The 19,872-nt window shown below is 41.3% G+C and overlaps 2 protein-coding genes across 3 annotated transcripts in view; one reads left to right on the plus strand and one right to left on the minus strand.

Moving 5' to 3' along the window:
* Positions 1–5,099: 5,099 nt before the first annotated feature.
* Positions 5,100–17,669, minus strand: PEG10 (paternally expressed 10). The gene is given in 3 exon segments (XM_011363474.2): positions 5,100–10,264; positions 10,267–11,432; positions 17,391–17,669. Coding segments are annotated over 3 exon segments (2,340 nt in total). The 5' UTR covers positions 17,396–17,669; the 3' UTR covers positions 5,100–9,095.
* Positions 17,670–17,780: 111 nt separating this feature from the next.
* The window catches only part of SGCE (sarcoglycan epsilon), a 62,918-nt gene continuing 60,826 nt past the window's right edge, over positions 17,781–19,872 (plus strand). For both annotated transcript variants that reach the window (XM_011363482.2, XM_011363490.2), the window contains exon 1: positions 17,781–18,000. In XM_011363482.2, the coding sequence (XP_011361784.1) occupies positions 17,892–18,000 (109 nt within the window). In that variant the 5' untranslated portion in view covers positions 17,781–17,891. The remainder of the gene's footprint in view (positions 18,001–19,872) is intronic.

Genomic DNA, 19,872 nt, shown 5'->3' on the forward strand with positions numbered 1-19,872 from the left:
GGATGTCAAGGCCAATAAGCACCAGATCAAACAGGCTGTGAAGAAGCTCTGTGACATTGACATGGCCAAAGTCAACACCCCGATCGGGCCTGATGGAGATAAGAAGATATATTTTCGGCTGGCTCCCGGCTATGATGCTTTGGTTGTTGCTGACAAAATTGGGATCATCTAAACTGAATCCAGCTGGCTAATTCTAAATATAAAAATTTTTCACTGTATGTTTATGTGGATTTCTGTTTGGGCTGCGGGGAGGACATACTGTGATGTATACACACTATAAATAATGAAGTTTGGGCAAGAAAAAGAAAATCATAGAATAAAATATAGGGAGAAAGCTTTGTGACATTGGTCGTGGCAATAAATTTTTGGATATGACACCGAAAGCACAGGCAACAAAGGCATAAATAAACAAGGGGGATTATATCAAACCAACATGCTCTGCATGGTAAAGGAAACAATCAACAGTATGGAAAGGCAGCCTACCAAATGGGAGAAAAAAATTGCAAATCATGTATCTGATAAGGGATTAATATCCAAAATATATAAAGAATCATATAACTCAATAGTAAAAATCAGTCTAATTTTAAAATGGGCAGAGGATCTGAATAGACATTTTTTTGCAGAAGACATACAGATGGCCAACAGTACGTGAAAAGATACTCAACATCACTAATCATCAGGGAAATGCAATCAAAACCACCATGAGCTATTACCTCACACCTATTAGAATGATTATCATAAAAAAAAAGACAAGTGTTGGCTATGATGTGGAGAGAAGAGAGCCCTTGTGCACTGTTGATGGCGATGTAAATTAGTGCAGATACCATGGAAAACAGGTTGGAGGTTCCTCAAAATGTTAAAAATAGCACTACTATATGAGTCAGCAATTCCACATCTGAGTATTTATCCAAAGGAAACAACAGTACCAACTCAAAAAGATATCAGCACCTCCATGTTCACGGCAGACATGTTTCCATGTCTTCACTATTGTAAATAAGTGTCCATTAATGGATGAATAAAGAAAATGTGGTACATATATACAATGGAATATTATTCAGCCATATAAAAGAAGAAAGTCTTGCCTTTTGTGACCATATAGATGGACCTCGAGGACATTATGCTAAGTGATATGTCAGACAGAAAAAGATACCATGGATCTCACTGACATGCGGAATCTTTTAAAAAAGAGAGAAAATAAAGAATGCACAGGTACAGAGAAGAGATTGGTGGTTACTAGAGATAAGGAGATGAGGGTGGGCAAAATGGGTGAAAGTAGTCAAAAGGAACAAATTTCCAGTTATAAAATATATAAGTATGGGCTGGGTATGTAATGTATAGCATGATGTCTGTAGTTTAAAATACTGAATTATTTCAAATAATAATATTTGAAAGTTGCTAGGAAAGGAAATCTTAAAAGTTGTCATCACAAGAAAAAAATGTTAGTATGTGTGCTGATTGAAGATTAACTAGATGTACTGTGGTTATCATATTTTATAATGACCTTGAGGACATTATATACTAAGTGATATAAGTCATACAGAATCATTATGTTGTATACCTGAAACTAATATGTTATATGTCAATTATATCTCAATTTTATTAAAAGATACACTTTAATTCACATCTAACTTCCTATGTTCATTCTCAAGTAGGTTCGAAAGAGAAGAGAGGTGATTAGTGAGCACTCTTGCAAACCCAACGTTGGATTTAAGCACTTGGTTACAAAACTTAAATCTAGTTCTCGGAATTGGGCATTATTTCAGTGTTAGAATGACAGGGTAATTTGATACGCCAATTTTGTGATCCTAAAAGCTTGTAAAATACTATCACCCTACTGTGATTAATCTTAAGAACTGTAATCGGTGATAAAACTTTTAGTGGTACTCAGATGACTCAAAGTTATAAAAATGAGCAATACAGTCTTGAAATCGATTTAGGCCTAGATGATAGATATATATATGCTAACATCAGGTTGATGTAAATGAGATATAAATAATGTTGAAACCTCTTAGAAATAGAATAGAAAAAAATGTTTTTATTGTATACAATGGCAACCTATTTCTTTCTTGGCTTATGATATGGACTCCCTGAAAAGAACGAGCCAATGACAGAAGTTGGTGACAGTTTAAATTCAGTGATTTTCTTATGTAAGTACTACAAAAGCCAGACACAAAACATAATTAATGATCTTCCAGAGGTTGCTCTCTTTTTAGTTATTGTCTTGGGTCAAATGTTATTCTGTAAATTATTTTGAGTTACCAGGAAGCAGGATCCCTAATGTACATGTGTCAACTATCTCTAGGGGCTACCTGCGAATTGAATTAGGGAGCTTTATTGTGTGCTAAAGGGGTTTCTTGGGAGGTTAATTTGGGAGCAAAGAACCACTTAGCCTTTGTCTCTTGTTGATCCTTTTGAATTCTCAAACACTAATAAAAATAAATAAACATTTAAGAAATTTATTGTATTCTAGAAAAAAGCTCAAAGTAAAAAATATGTTAAGAAAGATTCTTATCTGCACTTAATGTTGATGTTATAGTGCCTGCTCCCAAATAACTTGGGCCACCATGGTGCCTAAGAAAGTTGGGGTACCCTGCCTTGCTGGTGAATCATTGGGTGCTCATCCTTCAACTATGTTAGGTATCTCAGTGTAAAGTCGGTGCCCAGCATTGTGTTCCCCAACACCTCACTCAGTGTCTGGCACATTAAAATAAACCAGTAATTATTGAACACACACAAACACATGTATTCATTTAACCATCCATCCATTTAATTAATTAATTATCTATCCAGATTTTTCTCTATGTATATTCAAAGAAGCCAGAAAAAGAGTAAAAGGTAAGGATTGAGTATTTACTTATCTCTGAAACATCTTAAAAAATTATTAAGCACACATTTATTCATTTATCTATGTATCTATCCATCTATTTATTATTTAGCATTTATCTATCCAGATTTCTCTCTATATATATTCAAAGAAACCAGAAAAGGAGTAAAGGGTGAGAGTAAGGTATTTAATTTCTCCAGGAAAATATTAGGTGTTTGGGTTATCACATATTTTGTGCGAATGTACCAAATATTTTCTTATTCTTGTTATGAATTTGAAACCATTGTCTTAGTTTTTTATGTTCTTTATGAATTCAAAACCATTGTCTTAGTTTTGATTGCTATTATTATTCCACAAATAATTTTGTTTACCCTCCCCCACCATTAAGTTCTTCTTTCTTCTTGTAGTTCTTGATCCAGAATTCATTAATGTATTTTTCGAGGTATGAATCAAAAGTGATACTCTACACTAGTATTTTATTGCTCATATGTTTTTTTAAAATTCCGTATTTCCCCAATGTTGTGTTACTTATACAATTTATTCAAGAAAGGTAACTCAGAGCTCCAATCAGTGAAACACAGGCCTCTATCAAGATTGACCAATGAAGGTACATTTACGTGTTTTAACGTAGTGTAGTCCTCATTTTAAACAATTGTTTTGGTTAATAACCGGCCTCAACTACACTGGATTAGAGAGATTCTTTATACAATTTCTGCTGCTATACACAGACTTGATACCTCTCTGGGCAGCCACTTCTTTTGTAAAACCGATATGGATTTTTAACAAATGTTGCCATTGCTGTATACAATAAGTTTAATGTTCTGAACTAGCCTTGTGATCCAGCTGCATAATCAAATGTAATACAATCTTGAGACTCAACAATGTTTCCCTTAAGTTTTGTCTACTCATATGGTTTATAGTGAGGCGGGGGGAGGGTGTGTGTGTGTGTGTGTGTGTGTGTGTGTGTGTGTGTGTGTCAGGATGGGAGGAGCCTAGGTGTGAAAAAGAGGAATGAATAATTTCCTTTGAGCGATTTGATTGCTAGCTTTATACGTCATGGTTTAAACAAGTAACCCTTCAAATAGGCATTTGGTAGGCATTTGTGTCCCCCTCCCAATTTCTCCAACTCCACCCACTACCCTGCACACCGTGGAAGTCTGTGAACTCTGGGCTGGATGGACAAATATTCAGGGTAGCCTGCTTCCAAGAAGAGGTGTTTTAAGTTGTGTGATTTTTTTTATCATTTATCATAGTGTACATTTTTTATCATTTAGTCATCATCTTCTATATATCTGTCCCCAAAAGCCACTGTGTTTGTGACCACCACATCATATGAATCCAGCAACTCTTTGAAACTAGTACATCATTAAGAGTCCCCTTTTCAGGCTTCCCCCCCCCCCCCACCGGAAGGTATGGGGAGGAACTGGCAATGTTTTTTTTCTCCAGTTTTATTAAGACCTAATTGACATACATCACTGTATATGTTTAAGGTGTACAGCATAATGGTTTGACATATATATTGTAAAATAATTACTGCTATTTAGTTCAGGTTTTCTGTATGCAACCTATTATTCTACAACTCTAATGTCATTGTTTTGAAATATGATGGACGAGTGCTTTATGAACATGTCACTTCTTTAGATGATTTTCATGATCACTCTGATACTATGTTAACTGGTATTAAAAACATCTGTATGTTAATTCCCCACATCACCACCTGACTTCATTTGGTACGTCTTCCTTTCGTCATGTTTTTACAATTTTTAATAAATCTCAAATATTATAATTAAAATTGATATTAAAAATAAATTTTTGCTAAAGATTTGCAGCTTAAAATTCTTTTGTCATTACTTATATTAATTTTTTAAGTTTTGCATCTTAAAAAAGTTTATACATAAATAGAATTGCTGTTAATTGTGACTATTTTACATGTTAAAGTTTTGCAACTGGAAAGTTTTAGTTATTTCTTGGAGTATTCTGAATAATAGATACTGGGCTGCTTGATTAATATATACTTTACACCCTCCACACTTCTGAACGTACCCCCAACTCGACCCTCCCACCTCTTCTTCCCATCCCACACCCATCCTCTGGACTCCCCCACCTTCCCTGTTACCCATCCTCCCCACTCCTTCCCCTCATCTTCCCCCACCACTCCCTACTCTGTCCACTCCCCACCCCTGTCTATTCCTCCACACCCCCAACCCCCGCACCCTGCCCACTCTCCTACCCTGTTCCCTTGATACTGGTGGCCGCTGAAATGATCAGGACACAGTTTGCACTTAACCACTAAATCTTTATTAATTGAAATTATAACATCAATGCGGTATTAGTAAATTGAGAGATATATAAGGAGAATACAGCAATAAAATGGGGAAGGGTAGGGAGGTGGGAGAGGTAGGTAAGTGTAGGAGTAGGGAGAAGAGGTAGGGGTAAAGAGGAGGGCTACTGATGGGAGCAAGCGTTCTTATTCATCACTCTTGTATGAATTCCATGAATATTTACCATCCATCATTATCAACTTCATTCCAGTGACAATTTCTCAAAGGGTATCTATCCATCCTATAACTCTCTAAAAGCTTTGCTCACACTCTTAATCTCTGGAGTTAATACCCAGGGCAATGAACCTCTATTAAATTATCTATCTAATCACCTTTGAACTTTCTCCCATTAGGGTTTTATCCATGTCCAATTCGCCCTAAATAGGCTGATCTCCCTGCAGTTCCCTCCGAGTTTATTTGCAATCTTTAAGGGTAGCAATCACAGAGTAAAGGATCACAAGTACACGTGTCTACTTATAGAGATACCTAATACATAATCATGCTGTTTAACCCCACCCACTTATGATTACATAATAATCCCTCCTACCCTAAAATACTTATGATTATATATATCCCCTATTACTTAATTGATTACTTAAATGATTATGCAAAGAAATAAAAACAATATAGTTTTCCACAGACCAATTCAATAGCATTCTACAATCTGAAACAACAAAGAACTTTCGGTCCCAAGATGAACATGTGTTGTTCCCACTGGACTCTTCACCTCTGCAGGTGGCCTGTCATTTCTGCCCAGGTCTTCCCAGCAATGTTCTCTGTTGCCAGTCTTGGAATTCGTTCTGATGTTAGATGTCTGTGGTAGATGACACCTGGATCAATTCAGAAGTCTAAGAGGTACCTGCAAACTTAAACAGAAATCCAGACTGCACTATATAGATGTGCCTCACTTACTTTACGCACCTACCAGTTTACTGTGCTACCTCACATGATTTAATCAAACTAATTCTTCATTTTTCCAATATCTAATACAAATACCTCATTATTCAAACTAAACTGACCCTTCAGAAATGTACATAAACTTCTTCCATTTCAATATCCTAGCATGATGACCTTAGCTAGTTTTCTTCAGGCTTGCCTGACAACGGGAGCTCATATCTTCTTCTTCCTTGATTTTTAAATTCGCACTGCATATTTGAGCCAAAAGTCAATCAATTTTGCCAATTTGCTTCAAAGGGGTGACTATTGGCTTTAATAATTCTGATGTTGCTTTATTTATCTCCTTTATAGCTTTATTTTGCTCCCTTTCTAACTTCTTTGGATAGAGATTTAATTCCTTTGCTCTTTCCTTTCTTACAAATAAAGGAGTTTTTGTTGGAAAACGCCAAATAATTTGAAGTATCCAATTAACATAAATTTGATTGATAACAACAAAATAAATCAATTGAGTGAAAGGAAACTTAATAAAATTCTGATACTATAGAACAATATATTTGAGATTACTTATCCTTAAAACCTACATTTATAGATAGTATATATAGCAAGAGAGCATAGTACACACTGCCATACGTTTTTCAATAGCTTTACATAAACAGCCAAATGCATGTCAGAGACTTCCTCTGTGAGTTGCTAACCCACACCACCACACTCTTCCTGACTGTTGCTGTCAATGGCCAACATCTCCAGACTTTTGCTTGCGGTGATGGCAAATGTCCGTGTGCACATGCCAGGGCTGCAGACAACGACCCATTTCTAGGCCCTCTGTAGCTTGAAGATCAATTGACAACTGTAAATTTGACACAATACAACTTGAATTCAAATGTATGGAGGATGGATTGATATCTGAGGTAAACTGAAGTGACGCTTCAAAATAGTCCAGAAGCACAAATGCACCATTTTAAAAGTAATCACGTACTCTAAAACACATGAGTGACTGACAAGTTTTCTGATTCCAATGAAAAAGAAAAAGAAAAAGAAACTTGTTTTGGATTAAATAGCCAATTAAGTATCTTTTTTGAATTTGTATCTTTTGTGTGCTTTTTAAAGGCCTAATCGATAAAAATGAAATTATATATGATATTAAAATAAAAGACTGAAGATGAACAAGATGAACTATTATACAAAACTCCAGTTCTGAGGAGCCTCTCATTCACAGTGTTGTAAGAGTTCACAGTAAAGAAATATTTTATACTACGTTACTTATCAATTACCTTAACTCTAACACAATAAGAATTGGATAGTATTTTGTAATTCAGTGGAAATAATTTTTGAGCAGTCACCACTTTACGACGTTGCTAAGGACACAGCTAATCTACAGCTAAAACATGTAAGTATTTAAACATGCAAGTATAAGGGTGGATAGTAGTGAACATGTGAAAGATGATATTGATGAAAAATGGAACTTCACCGTTAGACTCCTCTTCCTGATAGGCAACCATGTTGTTTTCTACTGCTTAAACTGTGTTTTGGCAATTGGAGACCATGTGTTGAAACACATTCTTTGAAGCCTGCCTCTCTCTTCTCCATGTATGGCAGGCAGTAAAATGGAGTCTCAGCAATCAGGCGGATAGGATGACACAAATCCTGCAACAGGGTTAATGGCAACAGTAAAGAATTAAACAAAAAGAGAGAGGTTAGACAAACAGTTCAAGGTAGTAGCAAGGGACCAGGCTAAAGGAAGTCAGGCAGTCCCAGGTTAGCACAAAGTACCCAGGAGACATCAGCTGATGTCACTGGATTGAATCATCTGAGTTGCTTTCTGAGGCCTTTCATTCACTGACAGCTGGATCTGAAGCTCACTAAAGAAGTCCATATCCTCCAGACAGCGTCCAGTGCCCCAATTTCTCTTCTTCAAAGACATCCCTCCCAGGCATAGAAGCGTGGGTGTGAGTACTAAAATCATTTCCCCTCTCTGAGCATCCTGATGTTACAGTTTAGTGAGGGGACTGATGATGAAAATGCCCATATGCATACGGAGGCAGAGACGTGGATAGATGTTCCCAAGACTTCCGGTCTTATTCTTCCAGCCAAATAACAACACTCATGAACATTCTTTCTAAAACGAGTTGGAAACGTTAACTCAGAGTCCCTTTTTAAAGAATTGGGTACAAGATTTCAGAGTCCTTTTGATTTGCTGCTCATTAGCCCTCAGATAAAATTGAGAGGTGGTTACATTTTACAAACATCCAACACACCTGGAGCCACCAACAGTCTCTGGTTACCAGCTTAACATTTCGAAAGAAGCCATTGCTGGCATGATGATGGTAAGGTGTTGTGAAAAAGCCAGAGTTCTTGGGTACATGTGATTTGCACCAGGATGTGAAGGCACACTCAACATGCAAGAGTCCGTCTGAGAGGGCACTTCCTTCTCAGGCCTGAGGTGTTTCTGTTGCAGGAATTTTGCCTGCTCCTGGGAGAACCGGTCAAGTTGCTGCTCCTTGAGAATTAACAGAACCATGAAAAGTATGAAGATGATGAAGTTTCTAAGGGTGCAGCAAAAAGATCACGGAAGCCGTTTCACACTGCACCAATAATTGTGGCTTCCTTAATAAGGCCTCGGTCCTCCAATGATGTAAAGAGGGTACCGAAACTTGCAAGAAAAGTCATGTCCTCCTCCTCCTTGTCTCCCCCTCCACAAAGAAATCAGCATTTCCTGTGTTTGCATCAGCTTCTCTGTAAATGTTAGTTGAGGTTTCCAGGATTCACTGGGAAGTAAACTTAGGAAATTTAGTTAGATTGGCAGTCGAGGTGGAAAACTGAGAGATAATTTGTTGGTGAATATTCTGTTGCTCCCAGAAAATGGTGAGCTTTTGGTGCTTTTAGGATGTGCGCCAGTCCAGGGTTGCCCTGACCTTCTCTAGCCTTTCAGAGAGGACCGCCTCAGGTTGGCCGTTGGCCTGAAGATGCAGGAGCTCAACTTAGCACACAGTCACTGATTGAGAAGCTGAACAGGAATAAAACGAGGGCAGAGATCCTGAGGGACATGACAGCATTTACATGGTGCTGTAGGACGGCGGTGGTGGCGGCGGCGGCGGCGGCGGCGGCGGCTGCGGAGGTGGATACTGGGGGACCGGAGGCTGGCGGTACCAATGTGGATTCCAGGTGATCATCACAGGGACATAGAGCGAGCGTCCATGTCCATCTCGTCCCACTGGGTACCAGGCGAATCCGACTGGGTAGGTCGGGTACGTGGCATATGTGGGGTACGTTTGGTATCCAGGCATTTGAGGTACGTATTCAGTGTACGACGCCAGGTGAGCTTGGTCATCCAAATTTGGAATAGAGAGTCGAGGGTACTGATTCTGGATGGTGAAACTGTTGGGAGCTCGGCAGTCGTAAGAAACTTGTAGTTTCCACCCCCTTTTCACTTGGAGAACTTGAGCTCCGTTAGGTGCGATTGTTGGAGTAATTAGCCCATCTTTCACATTTCTGGCCACAAAATCCCGCAGAGCTGCCATTTCAGGTTCAGACAGTGAGTACACGTGTCCACTGGGAATGCTGTGTGCTCCAGGTATCATTTCTATGTTAGGGTCCACCACGCGATTATCTGGGTAGACGTTTTCATCTACTGGAGTGTACACATTCTGGACATAGTAATACCTCACCGGTTGGTAAACTCTGTATCCGTCGACTGGGTAGTAAAAAGACGGCTGTGCTGGTGGTGGGAGAGTTGGCGGTATTGGAGAATACATCCGGCAGTGGTATCGGCAGTATTCAGAATCAAAGACGATTGAGCGGGTGCTCCAGGTGATGTTGGGATCATGTGTGCTCAGCCAGCGAACCCCTAAGACGATGGGGAAGAATGGAGACTGAGTCACATCAAATGACAGCACTTCACGGTGATCTCCCAAGTCGACGACCAGGTCATGCGTCTCATGGACAACTGGGCCTGATGCTATGGGACGTCCATCAATCGCCTCTACCAGTATTGGCCAGTCCTTGACCCTTAGAGGAATTGCATTCTGGGCAACGTATTCATGATCAATGAAGTTGCCAGAGGCACCAGAATCAATCATGGCTCGGACGAACAGGGTGTGTCTGCCCGGAAGATGAACCTGGAGCATTACTTGCAAGTGAGATGAAGCATCATCTGGTGGGGACCTTATTATTTCTGGCCCGGTCGCTGAAGGTCCCTCTACAGCGGGGCCGGGGAGTTTCCCGCCGGCGAAGCCTTTGAGGCCTTGGCAGGACAGTTGTCGGCGTAGTGGCCTCCGTTTCCACAGTAGAGGCAGAGGTTCAGCTTTCTGCGTCTTTCTTTTTCTTCCTGGGTCAGGCGCATGCGGGCGCCTCCCACAGGCTCAGTAGGATCCACCTGGTGGTGGCCGATGTGAGGCAACACCAGAGCGCGTGGTGGGGAGCGTGGCTTGCGGGCTGCCGCTGCCCTGGCCAGCCTTCTCTCGATGTGGATGCACTGACCAATCAGTGCGGACAGTGACTTGGGGGCTTCGACGCGTGAGAGCTCCGCCTGAATGTGGTCACTGAGGCCCTCGTAGTACTGGTCAATCAGCGCAGGCTCGTTCCAATCCAGGTCCTGGGCAATCATCTGGAAAGCGTTGGAATAGTCGATGACTGACCCCATGCCTTGGCGCAGACGTCTGATCTTGCGTTTGGCAGCCTCTCGCCTCTGAGGGTCTTCAAAGACATGCTTCATCTCAGTCATGAAGGCTGGGTAGTTGTGCATCAGGTAGTGGGCTCGCTCCAGCTTTGCAGAGGCCCAGCGGGCAGCACGGCCGGTCATCATGCTTGTCACGAAGCAGACGCGGACACGATCGGCTGAGAAATCTCTGGTGCTCCTTTCCATGAAGAGCTGGCACTGGGATATGAAAGGAACCAGCATGTCTGGGTTGCCGTCAAACTTCTCAGGAAGGTCTTCAGGGCACTCTTCCTCTATGAGAATGGGTGGGGGAGCAGCGGCTGCAGCACCGCGGAGCTCGAGGTCATCCTCGTCATCCTGCGGGGTGGGCTCCACTTGCTCACGAAGGTTGCAGTTCTCCTCGGTGAGCTTCTGCACCTGGTTCTGCAGGTTGTTGTTCTCCTCCGACTGCCTCATGACTTTCTCTCTGAGGTTGTTGATCTCTTCGGAGAGATCGTCCCGCCGGTGTTCAGCCAGGTTGGGAATGTACTGGCCCCTGGGGCCGCTGTGAGAGGAGGAAGAAGAGGGAGCGTTGGGGGGAGGAGGAGGAGGAGGAGGAGGGCAGTCGGGCCCCAGGGTGAGAGCTGGGGTGGGAGGGGACCTCCCAAATGTAGCTTCACTCCTGTGAGGATGAAGGCCTGGATCCTGGCCTCCTCTTCCACTCTTTCTTCTTTTTGTTTTCAAAAGCTTTTTGTTTCTGTAAATGAAGATAAAAGCATAAATTAAACACATTCAATTTAAAAAGTACAATATAAAGATTTTATCATTAAAGTGTATACTAAAGTACTTTAAATACCTGAGTATTTAAAGTAGCTCTATGGTCTATTTGCTTACATTAATAATTAAAAACCCTGCAAAGAGACAATAGATAAGAAAAAGCACCCTACTTTTGATGTCCAAGTCACCCTTTCCTCCTCAAAATCACCTGTTTATTATGATTTAACAATATACAACTGTATTAACAGCACGAACTATAAAAGAATGCCGAGATCCTCCAAACAAGTAGTTTTGTATCCAGAGAATAGAGCAAGAAACTTTCAAGGCAAAGATGACTATCAAACAAATTACATAAAATAAAGCCAAAATGATTAACTGTTATTAGAAAAGTTGTTTTTTGAATAATAGATAATATTCCATCCAATAGGGAACCCCTCCCCCCCAAAAAAAAGAAAGAAAGGGGGAATTAAAATCGCAATGCCTGTATTTATCAGCCCTGAGGGCAGGGGCATTCAGCCAACCCTACCTCCCTGGTCCACCACTACAGACAATTGCCACAAAACCCACGGGACTGTCTAAATTACGTCTCTGACCACAATTTGATTTCCCAAAGAGAACTCCCTATGAGACAGAAATGGCACTGAGCAGCAACATGGGTACATCAATTTTCCTCCTCTTTATGCAAGCACGCAACAAACATTAGTTGCTACCTCCTAGGAGGAGCTGGGCTATAACATGTGACATTGGAAGAAGCCCAGTAATAGTACACCTCAAACTTATAATAAAGATTTAATTCAATAATGCAGGTGAAGCACATAGTGAATGCTCAGTAACTATTAGTAGACATTAATAAGAAACCAGAGAGTTAACTTTCTGTGTAAAGAGGATGGTATTAAAACAGGGAGGGGCTGGGCTGCAACTATGGCAACCTAGGCATGCATTTCCCACCTAAAGATATTATTTTTTTAAAATACTGTGCTGGTGAAACAAATCCAGGGCCTTATTTGACTTGCAGGTTACCAATGTACAATCCCTGCTTTTAAACAAGATTTGTCAGTGCAGCCCCACCTGAAAGTTTGTAACTTAGAGTGGGATAGGGCTGAACTCAAATAGTGGGGGGTAGTGGGGTGGGGGAACAGGAAAGAGGGGATTAAATGTCCTAATTATGGGTATGGTGACAATAAATCACATATACAATAAGTCATCACACAGTGATGATATATTTCCTGAATATAGGTTTAAATGTATTTAGAGTAATTTAATTATTTTGACTTTTCAATGATTTTTTTTTAAATGAGCATCAAATTCTCGCTTTTGGAATTCTAGGAAACTACTAAAAAGTTTAGAACCATAATATATAAAGCAGGTAGCCTGCCTATTCACTAAATTTTAATTTGGCAGTCCCGGCTACCTGACTGACCCATAAAGGCAAAAATGGATACAAGTTAATTACATAAAATAAAATCACAAAGATAAACATAGATTATTCAGAGAAGTTAGATGAAAAATAAACTTCAGCCTTTAGCTTCTTTCCTAAGACCCCTCCCTAATCCTTTAGGACCCTCCCCTGCCCCAACTCCACCACAAACAGCCACTCTCCCTATGCCCTGTGCTGTTGGTGTGACCTCCCCAAAGAGTCCTTAAGGAACAGATTTACTGTGCCATTTTAATAGTTTTAACTTGCTATTTGATTATTTAATAGCTTAAGCTACCAAAACAATGAATAATTGACTTTCAAGATAAAATATTCAAGTTTAGAAGAAGTTAGAAGATGTAATTAACGCATCATAGTCCGACATTCAGTTTTATTTCCAACTCAAAGACAATTACATTAGTGACACTCAGGATATAAGTTCACAACATAATGCGTTATTTATTAAACTTTTAATAAATTAAATTAAGAGTTTTAATATCCCATTAAAAAACTAATAAACACAGGTCAAATGACTCATGTAGACATTAGACATTAATGTCTACATTGCCATGTAGACATTAATACTTTCAAAACTTAGAATTAAGTTTTAATGTCCTATTAAAAAACACCTAATAAGCACAGGTCAGGTGACTTAAGTGCCACTTCTGTCATCTAAACCTTAAAACTTTTGAAACTTAGACAACTTCTGAAAAGGCATTTACTGAATGGTCTGGCACAGCCTGACCCAGGTCAGGAAAGTTAACAACCTACATGTCAATCACAGTCACTGGGGTGGGCTTTATTGACGCCTAGGTCTGACAGTTTTAAAGTCTGCAAAACACAATGATAGATCAGAAACAATAACACATTAGGAAATCAGCAATCACTGAATTGTTTATGGAAACAGAAGATCTACACAAGGATTTAAAATTCAAATGCTTTTAGTACACAGGAAGTTAATATAAAAGTGAGAAGAGATTGGAGTTAATAGGGAGGGGTTGCAAGTATATAATTTGGAGATGCATGCTCTTCTCTCCAAGGACATTCTTTTAATTCTTTAGAACATTTTAATCCAGTGCTGGTCAGACAAAGTCGGGGCCTTATTTGGCCTGCAAGGTCACCAGTTTGAGACCCCTGACCTTTATTAATATCAGGCCTCAGGTCTCCATCCCCAGAGATAGTAATTTTGGGGTGAGACTCTAAGTCCTAAAAGAGATAAATGCCCAGAGACAAATATTACTAAAAGTGATAGAGTAGTGAGCAGTCAGGTTAACAATCAGTTTAAGTTTTAAAACATTTAAACAGTAACTGTAGTACCAGTTAACAAGAAAAGAGAAGCATTGTGACTGGATTTGAATTACAGAACTATGGCTCCTTAAATGCCCCCTTAGCAGGGGCTCAGTGGGGGTGTGAGTGTGTGTTGGGGGGGTGTGTCGAGGCCCCATTCCTAAAACTTGAAAGGATACACAGTTCCAAGCCACCTGGAACACCATCTTTACATATGAAAAATGGTTCAGTGTTAGTCTATTTAGGAATTACATACATACATCTGATTAATCTTTGGCTCTTCAGGATGATCTCTAAAAATTTCTATTTCCCAAATACACTAAAGAGTAATAGTAGCCAAAAACTTCTGTACATTAAACATCCCATTAGGAAATGACACTTCATTAAGCAACTTAATTGTTTTACATTTTCGAATGTCCAAATTTCTTTTTGAGTACTAAGTGTACTATTTGTGAAATGCAAATTAATTAATTTGCATGTTTTCACTATTATTGTTTTGAACCTCTTTAAAATGCAGATACAAAATTTCCAAGTAGAAGGGGTCAGGGTGGCAAAGTGGGTAAAAGGGAACTGGGGACTTATTGAAAGCTGTAATTATAAGCACATGTTATCCATAGATTGGATACTTGTATATTTTTGGGAACCAAGGCCCCAAACCCCCTTAACAAAGTCCTGGCTCCTGGTTTATAATATATGGAACTAGGTTTTAAAATTTCTTCATTTAGTTAGAAATATAAACATGGTACATCTGACTGGCAGTAAAGTATAAATTTGTTTTATATATTTAATAATGCCAGTTAAAACTTTCCATCTATCTCATAATGTAACTACTTTACGTTACATTATACGGACTTTAAATATGACAATTACGTACCATGAAATAATCCACTTGCCCCAAATTTAAATCATTAGCTTTTATTTTTAAAAAAGCTAATTATTTTGACTATTTTAAATTAATTTAGTTGTTTTATAATGACAGTTTATATTATTAGAGTTTTAAAATGCATGCTTTAAAAAAAATACTGTTAAATGTGATAGATAAAGGTGAGCAATGCCTTGGACTGGACAGCGAAGCACCATAGGAAAGAACCAGGAGCAAGAAATTAGAAAAAACCTGCAAACACAAAGAAAAGCATTGAACAATTTACTCTGGTCATTTAACTCATATTTAATGAATGCCTACCATGTGCCAGGCACAATTAATAAATATGTAGGCAATATAGCCAGGGTTAATCGCCTAGAGTTCCAAGAAAAAAAAATCCAGCTTCATAGACACGCAGATAAACATCTCATTTTCTCTCAGGGTCCAAGTCAGCAGCACTAATAATCCATTTAAAACTCCTATAAAACAGTTCAAGTTGTTCTTTATTTTGTATCCAATTCAAGTAGGTCCCACCACAAAGGTACAGAAGTGTCTCAAAAAACAAAAACAAAACAAAACAAACAAACAAGCAAAAAACCCCAAAACCAAACCTTGAGTGTAAAAGCATTTAAAACATTTTATCATTTGTTGTAAGGACACTTAGCTGGATTGTCTTTAAAGGAGCCAGCCATGGCAGCCTAGAAGCACGCTTTATGACTATCAGGAGTTTAAACTGTGGGATGTTACTTAACATATGCAAAGCACTTTAAAGAAGCGCTTATAAATTCCAGGTATAATTACTATTTTTGTTAATTGTTCTTTATTATTCTTATATTTATTAGACACTCGTGGATAAAAAAAGCAAAACCGGCGCAGAAACCGCAGGAAGGTGGGGCCGTGCAGACAGGCAGTGAAAGTGCGCAGGCGCAGAGGTGAGCTTGATGGGAGGGGCTGGAGGCGCACACTGCGCAGGCGCAAGCTAGCTGGTAGGGGGGAGGTGGGGCCACAGACAAACTCAGGAGGCTGGCTCAAGGAGGGGCCAAGCTTGGAGAGGCGGGGCCTGGGGGAGACCCCTCAGAGGAGGCAGGCTGAGAGAGCCGGGGTGTGTGGGAGCCCCCTCAGAGGAGGTGGGCTCAGGGAGAGGCGGGGCCTGGAGAGGCAGGGTCTAGAAGGCGCGCTCTGGGAAGGCGCGCTGCAGAGTAGGCGCGCTCTAAGTAGGCGCTGGGAGGCGCTAAGTCCGCTTTGAGCGGATTCTGCAGAGTAGGCGCGCTAGAATGGGCGAGGCGGGTCCGAGACTGGCTGCAAACCTCTCCCAGGATTCCCCCCTCCCCATATCCCTCCCACCCGCCTCCAAAAGCCAGATTCATTTCATGCAATGAGAGCAATTGCCCGCCATCCAATCTGCTCTCCAATACTAAGTAAACCAACAGTTTCCACAAACTGTTGCTGGATGCCAGTTCGCGCCACCACTACAACTACACCGCAACTTCAATCAACCCACTCAGCCACCACGAAAAGATTCCCTTTTAACACTCAAGTCAGGGCCCCTCCACTCCACTGCTATAGCAGGAATACTGTGGCCAGAATGTTAAATACCGATTTTTTACTCGGGGCTCCATTTTGTCTCATAAAATGCAGAGAACCGTCCTGCAGAAAACTGGGAGCCATTCCAAAAGGTGTGTTAAAGACAAAGGGTGGGGTCCACGTCTAAGAAAGCAAGAGTATCTTACTCTGTAGCTCATATTCCTCTAGAGCTGGTTTCTTTGTAGCGCGAAAACTGTGCAGCTTGGATACCTCTGCAGCTGTTATTACTTTGTAGTGTATTTCAGGGTATAAATTGTTCTGCAGCTCATGTACCTCTGCAGTTCCTGTGCCTTGTAGCGCAATGAAGCGCTGTTGTAGTACTAACCATATTTTTGTAGCGTTATTCTTCCACACCTCTTTATAGCGCATTTAAAGCGCAAGTCAGCCTGCAGCTCATATATCGCAGCAATTCATACTGGTTCGTAGCGCATTAAAGTGCCTGTCAGTCTATAGCGCAATTGAAGCACCCATCAGTCTGTAGCGCATTTGAAGCGCTTATCAGTCTGTAGCGCATGAAGCGCCAATTAGTTTGTAGCGCGTATCACTTTGTAGCTCATCTCCATCTGCAGCTCATGTCTGTCCGCAGCTCATGTCTGTCTACAACTCGTATCTGGACTTAGGTCCTGGAGATCAAAGCCCTAAAGGCTTGGTTTCTCTACTCTGTTTTGGGGTACAGCCAGTGAAGGCGTGACAAGTTTTGCGTGGAGACATTCAGAGGCGTTACTTCGTCTCCCGCAGCTCCCGATAAGAATGGGGAATAAACGTGATCTTAAAAAAAAAAAAGTCCTCACCGCATACTCACCACGCGTGGACTCCTCTGCGAAGACAGGAAGGACGGGGTCCCACACCTGTGCCAGGCGTGGGTTCCGCTGGGTGCTCCGCAGCCCGGAGTGGCTCCGGCCGCGAGCCCGCTCAGCGGACCTTTCGCGAGGCTCGGTGGACCCTCTCCGCTGTTCTCTCAGGTCGCAGTCAGGATTCTTCGACACACACCAACCGAAGTTGTAGCGCGTGTACCGGGATCGCAGACTAGGAGCCTTATATAGGCTGAACTGAGGAGGGGGGCGCCAAATCCCAGCGTGCTCCGCGGGTTAGGGGGGCGGAGGGGGGAGTGGGGGCGGGAGGGATGGGGGATGGGGCGGGGGCGATGGCCATGCTACACTGGCCCGCCGCTAGAGGGAGTACGGGATTAAGGAGGGGGTGCAGGATGCTGATGCTGAGTTGGCCAAGCTGGGAGGAAAGAAGAAAGAGAGGGGAGGGGAGAATCGAGGACAGCCGGCCTAGCCAGGCCAAGAATGCAATTGCCCCGGTGGTGGGAGCTGGGCGACCCTTGTGCTTGGACAAGATTGGGTTGGGGGGCACGGAAGATGAGCCCCGCAACCATTGGCACCTTCTTGCTGACAGGTTAGTGACCAGCGCGCGACAGGAGGTCCCAGGGCCAACAGGCCGACGCCTTCCCATCCCCCGCCCGGTTTTGGGTACTCGGGTGCATTTTATGGGCGTCATTCTCTCTTGCTGCTGGGGTCCCCACTGCACCCCTCTTCCAGGACGCCCCGCACCCCATCTCCGGGCCCTGTTCGTTGCTCCGGAGGCTTGACCCATGGCCTTCTCTTTTTTTCTCTGCGCCCCCGCGGGCCCCTCCCTGCCCAGAGAGCGCTGAAATTCCATCTCCAATTTCCATTCCCCGCTACCACCACCCATTTCCAGCCCTCTGGTGGACCTCTCCCGATCCCTGCAGCAAAGAGCTGGGGGTCGTAGTTCATTTTTTTCTGGAGGGGGCCGTTACCCCGCAAATGGGGCTCTGCAGCCTCGGCCCGGAGGCGAGCCATAGGACATGGGTGTCAAGCTGCGGCCCCCTCCACACAAACACATCTTTTTTTTTTTCTTGAATTGGATCGGGAGAGAACACGCAAATGCATTTGAAACATCTAATTTCCCCCTCTTACTAAGCGCATTTCTCGGCGTAGGAAATCTCGTTTTTCTTAGGTTTTCAGGATCAGGGAAGCAGAGTCATAAAATGCTGGAGCTAAACTAGCGTTCAGGTTAGGGGTAACCCCGACTGGGGGCCAGAGACGCTACAAACGTGACCATTTGCCCCACCAAGGGCACTATTTCGAGAAAGCAAAAACAATTAAAAACAGCTGTGGATGCCTCTAATGTTCTCGGCGGCCTTCAGAGTCTCGCAGGCACAGCCTTTTGGTGGTGATTACGAGGTTTTTGGAGAGACCTAGTTCTCCCTGCTACGTTAGATTTTTGTAAATCTTGTATTGTGAATGAATATATTTAGTCACGGCAACCACACGTTTAATACTTTCAAGAGTGTTGCCGAGATTCGGCTTCATATATTTGTGTCTACCTCTATGTATAAACATTTTACGTTACAGAAACTTACAATGAGTTATGAGTTACAAGACTCATAAAATATTGATGAGGAAGAATGCTTTAAAAAAAAAAAAGTCTTAATACAGATCTTCCTTTTAAACGCCTCAAAGTGAGAAAACGGACGATCGATTATCTGAGTAAAAAGTTTAAGTTAAAATGAAAAACCAAATTGTCTACAGCTGAGTGAAGTTCCTGAAACACCAAGGAGACACACTTGTATTTGAAGGATAAAACTGAGCATATTTTAGTAACATTGGTACAGATTATTTTATATGTAGACGATAAATAAGAATTTGACCCATTATAGACGACAAGGTGACAAGGATCATACTTAAAGCGAAACTTTCTAAGAGTAAAAACTATTACTTTTGCTGAGATTTTACTTTTTTATCAGAAATAAAATGTTGACCATTAGATATATATAGGAGTGGAAGGTATTTTCCCAGTAAGTTGGAGGAACACGATTATACTTTTTAGAAGAACTCTTTAATCTTTAGAACGTGCATCCTTTTCTGCAAGATATAATAATATCAGGATTTCTTAGGTTTGCCAGAGTACTGTTGTCACGGCTGCGGGACTGTCAAATTCTTAGCTCTTATTTAAATCCAGAAAAGTTACTTCACCTAGTTGTTAACTCATAGATATCCTTTTCTAAAAAGTGAGATTAAAAACCAGCATAGATGGTAGGGAAAAATTAGTTTAAAAATTTATCTCAAGACTTTTAAAGTATGAACAAGTTTGAACCGATTTGATTTTTTTATTTCAAAATGTTATAGGATTTTTTTTTGTTAAAAAAAGCTTTAGTATTATTTTTATCATAATAAGAGTAATTTCTATTGTACAAAATTCAGGGGAGAAAACTGCAGAAAACTGGAAAAAAATCAAGAAGAAAAT

This window comes from Pteropus vampyrus, unplaced genomic scaffold (genome assembly GCF_000151845.1).
Source record: "Pteropus vampyrus isolate Shadow unplaced genomic scaffold, Pvam_2.0 Scaffold4, whole genome shotgun sequence".
NCBI classification, from domain to species: domain Eukaryota; kingdom Metazoa; phylum Chordata; class Mammalia; order Chiroptera; family Pteropodidae; genus Pteropus; species Pteropus vampyrus.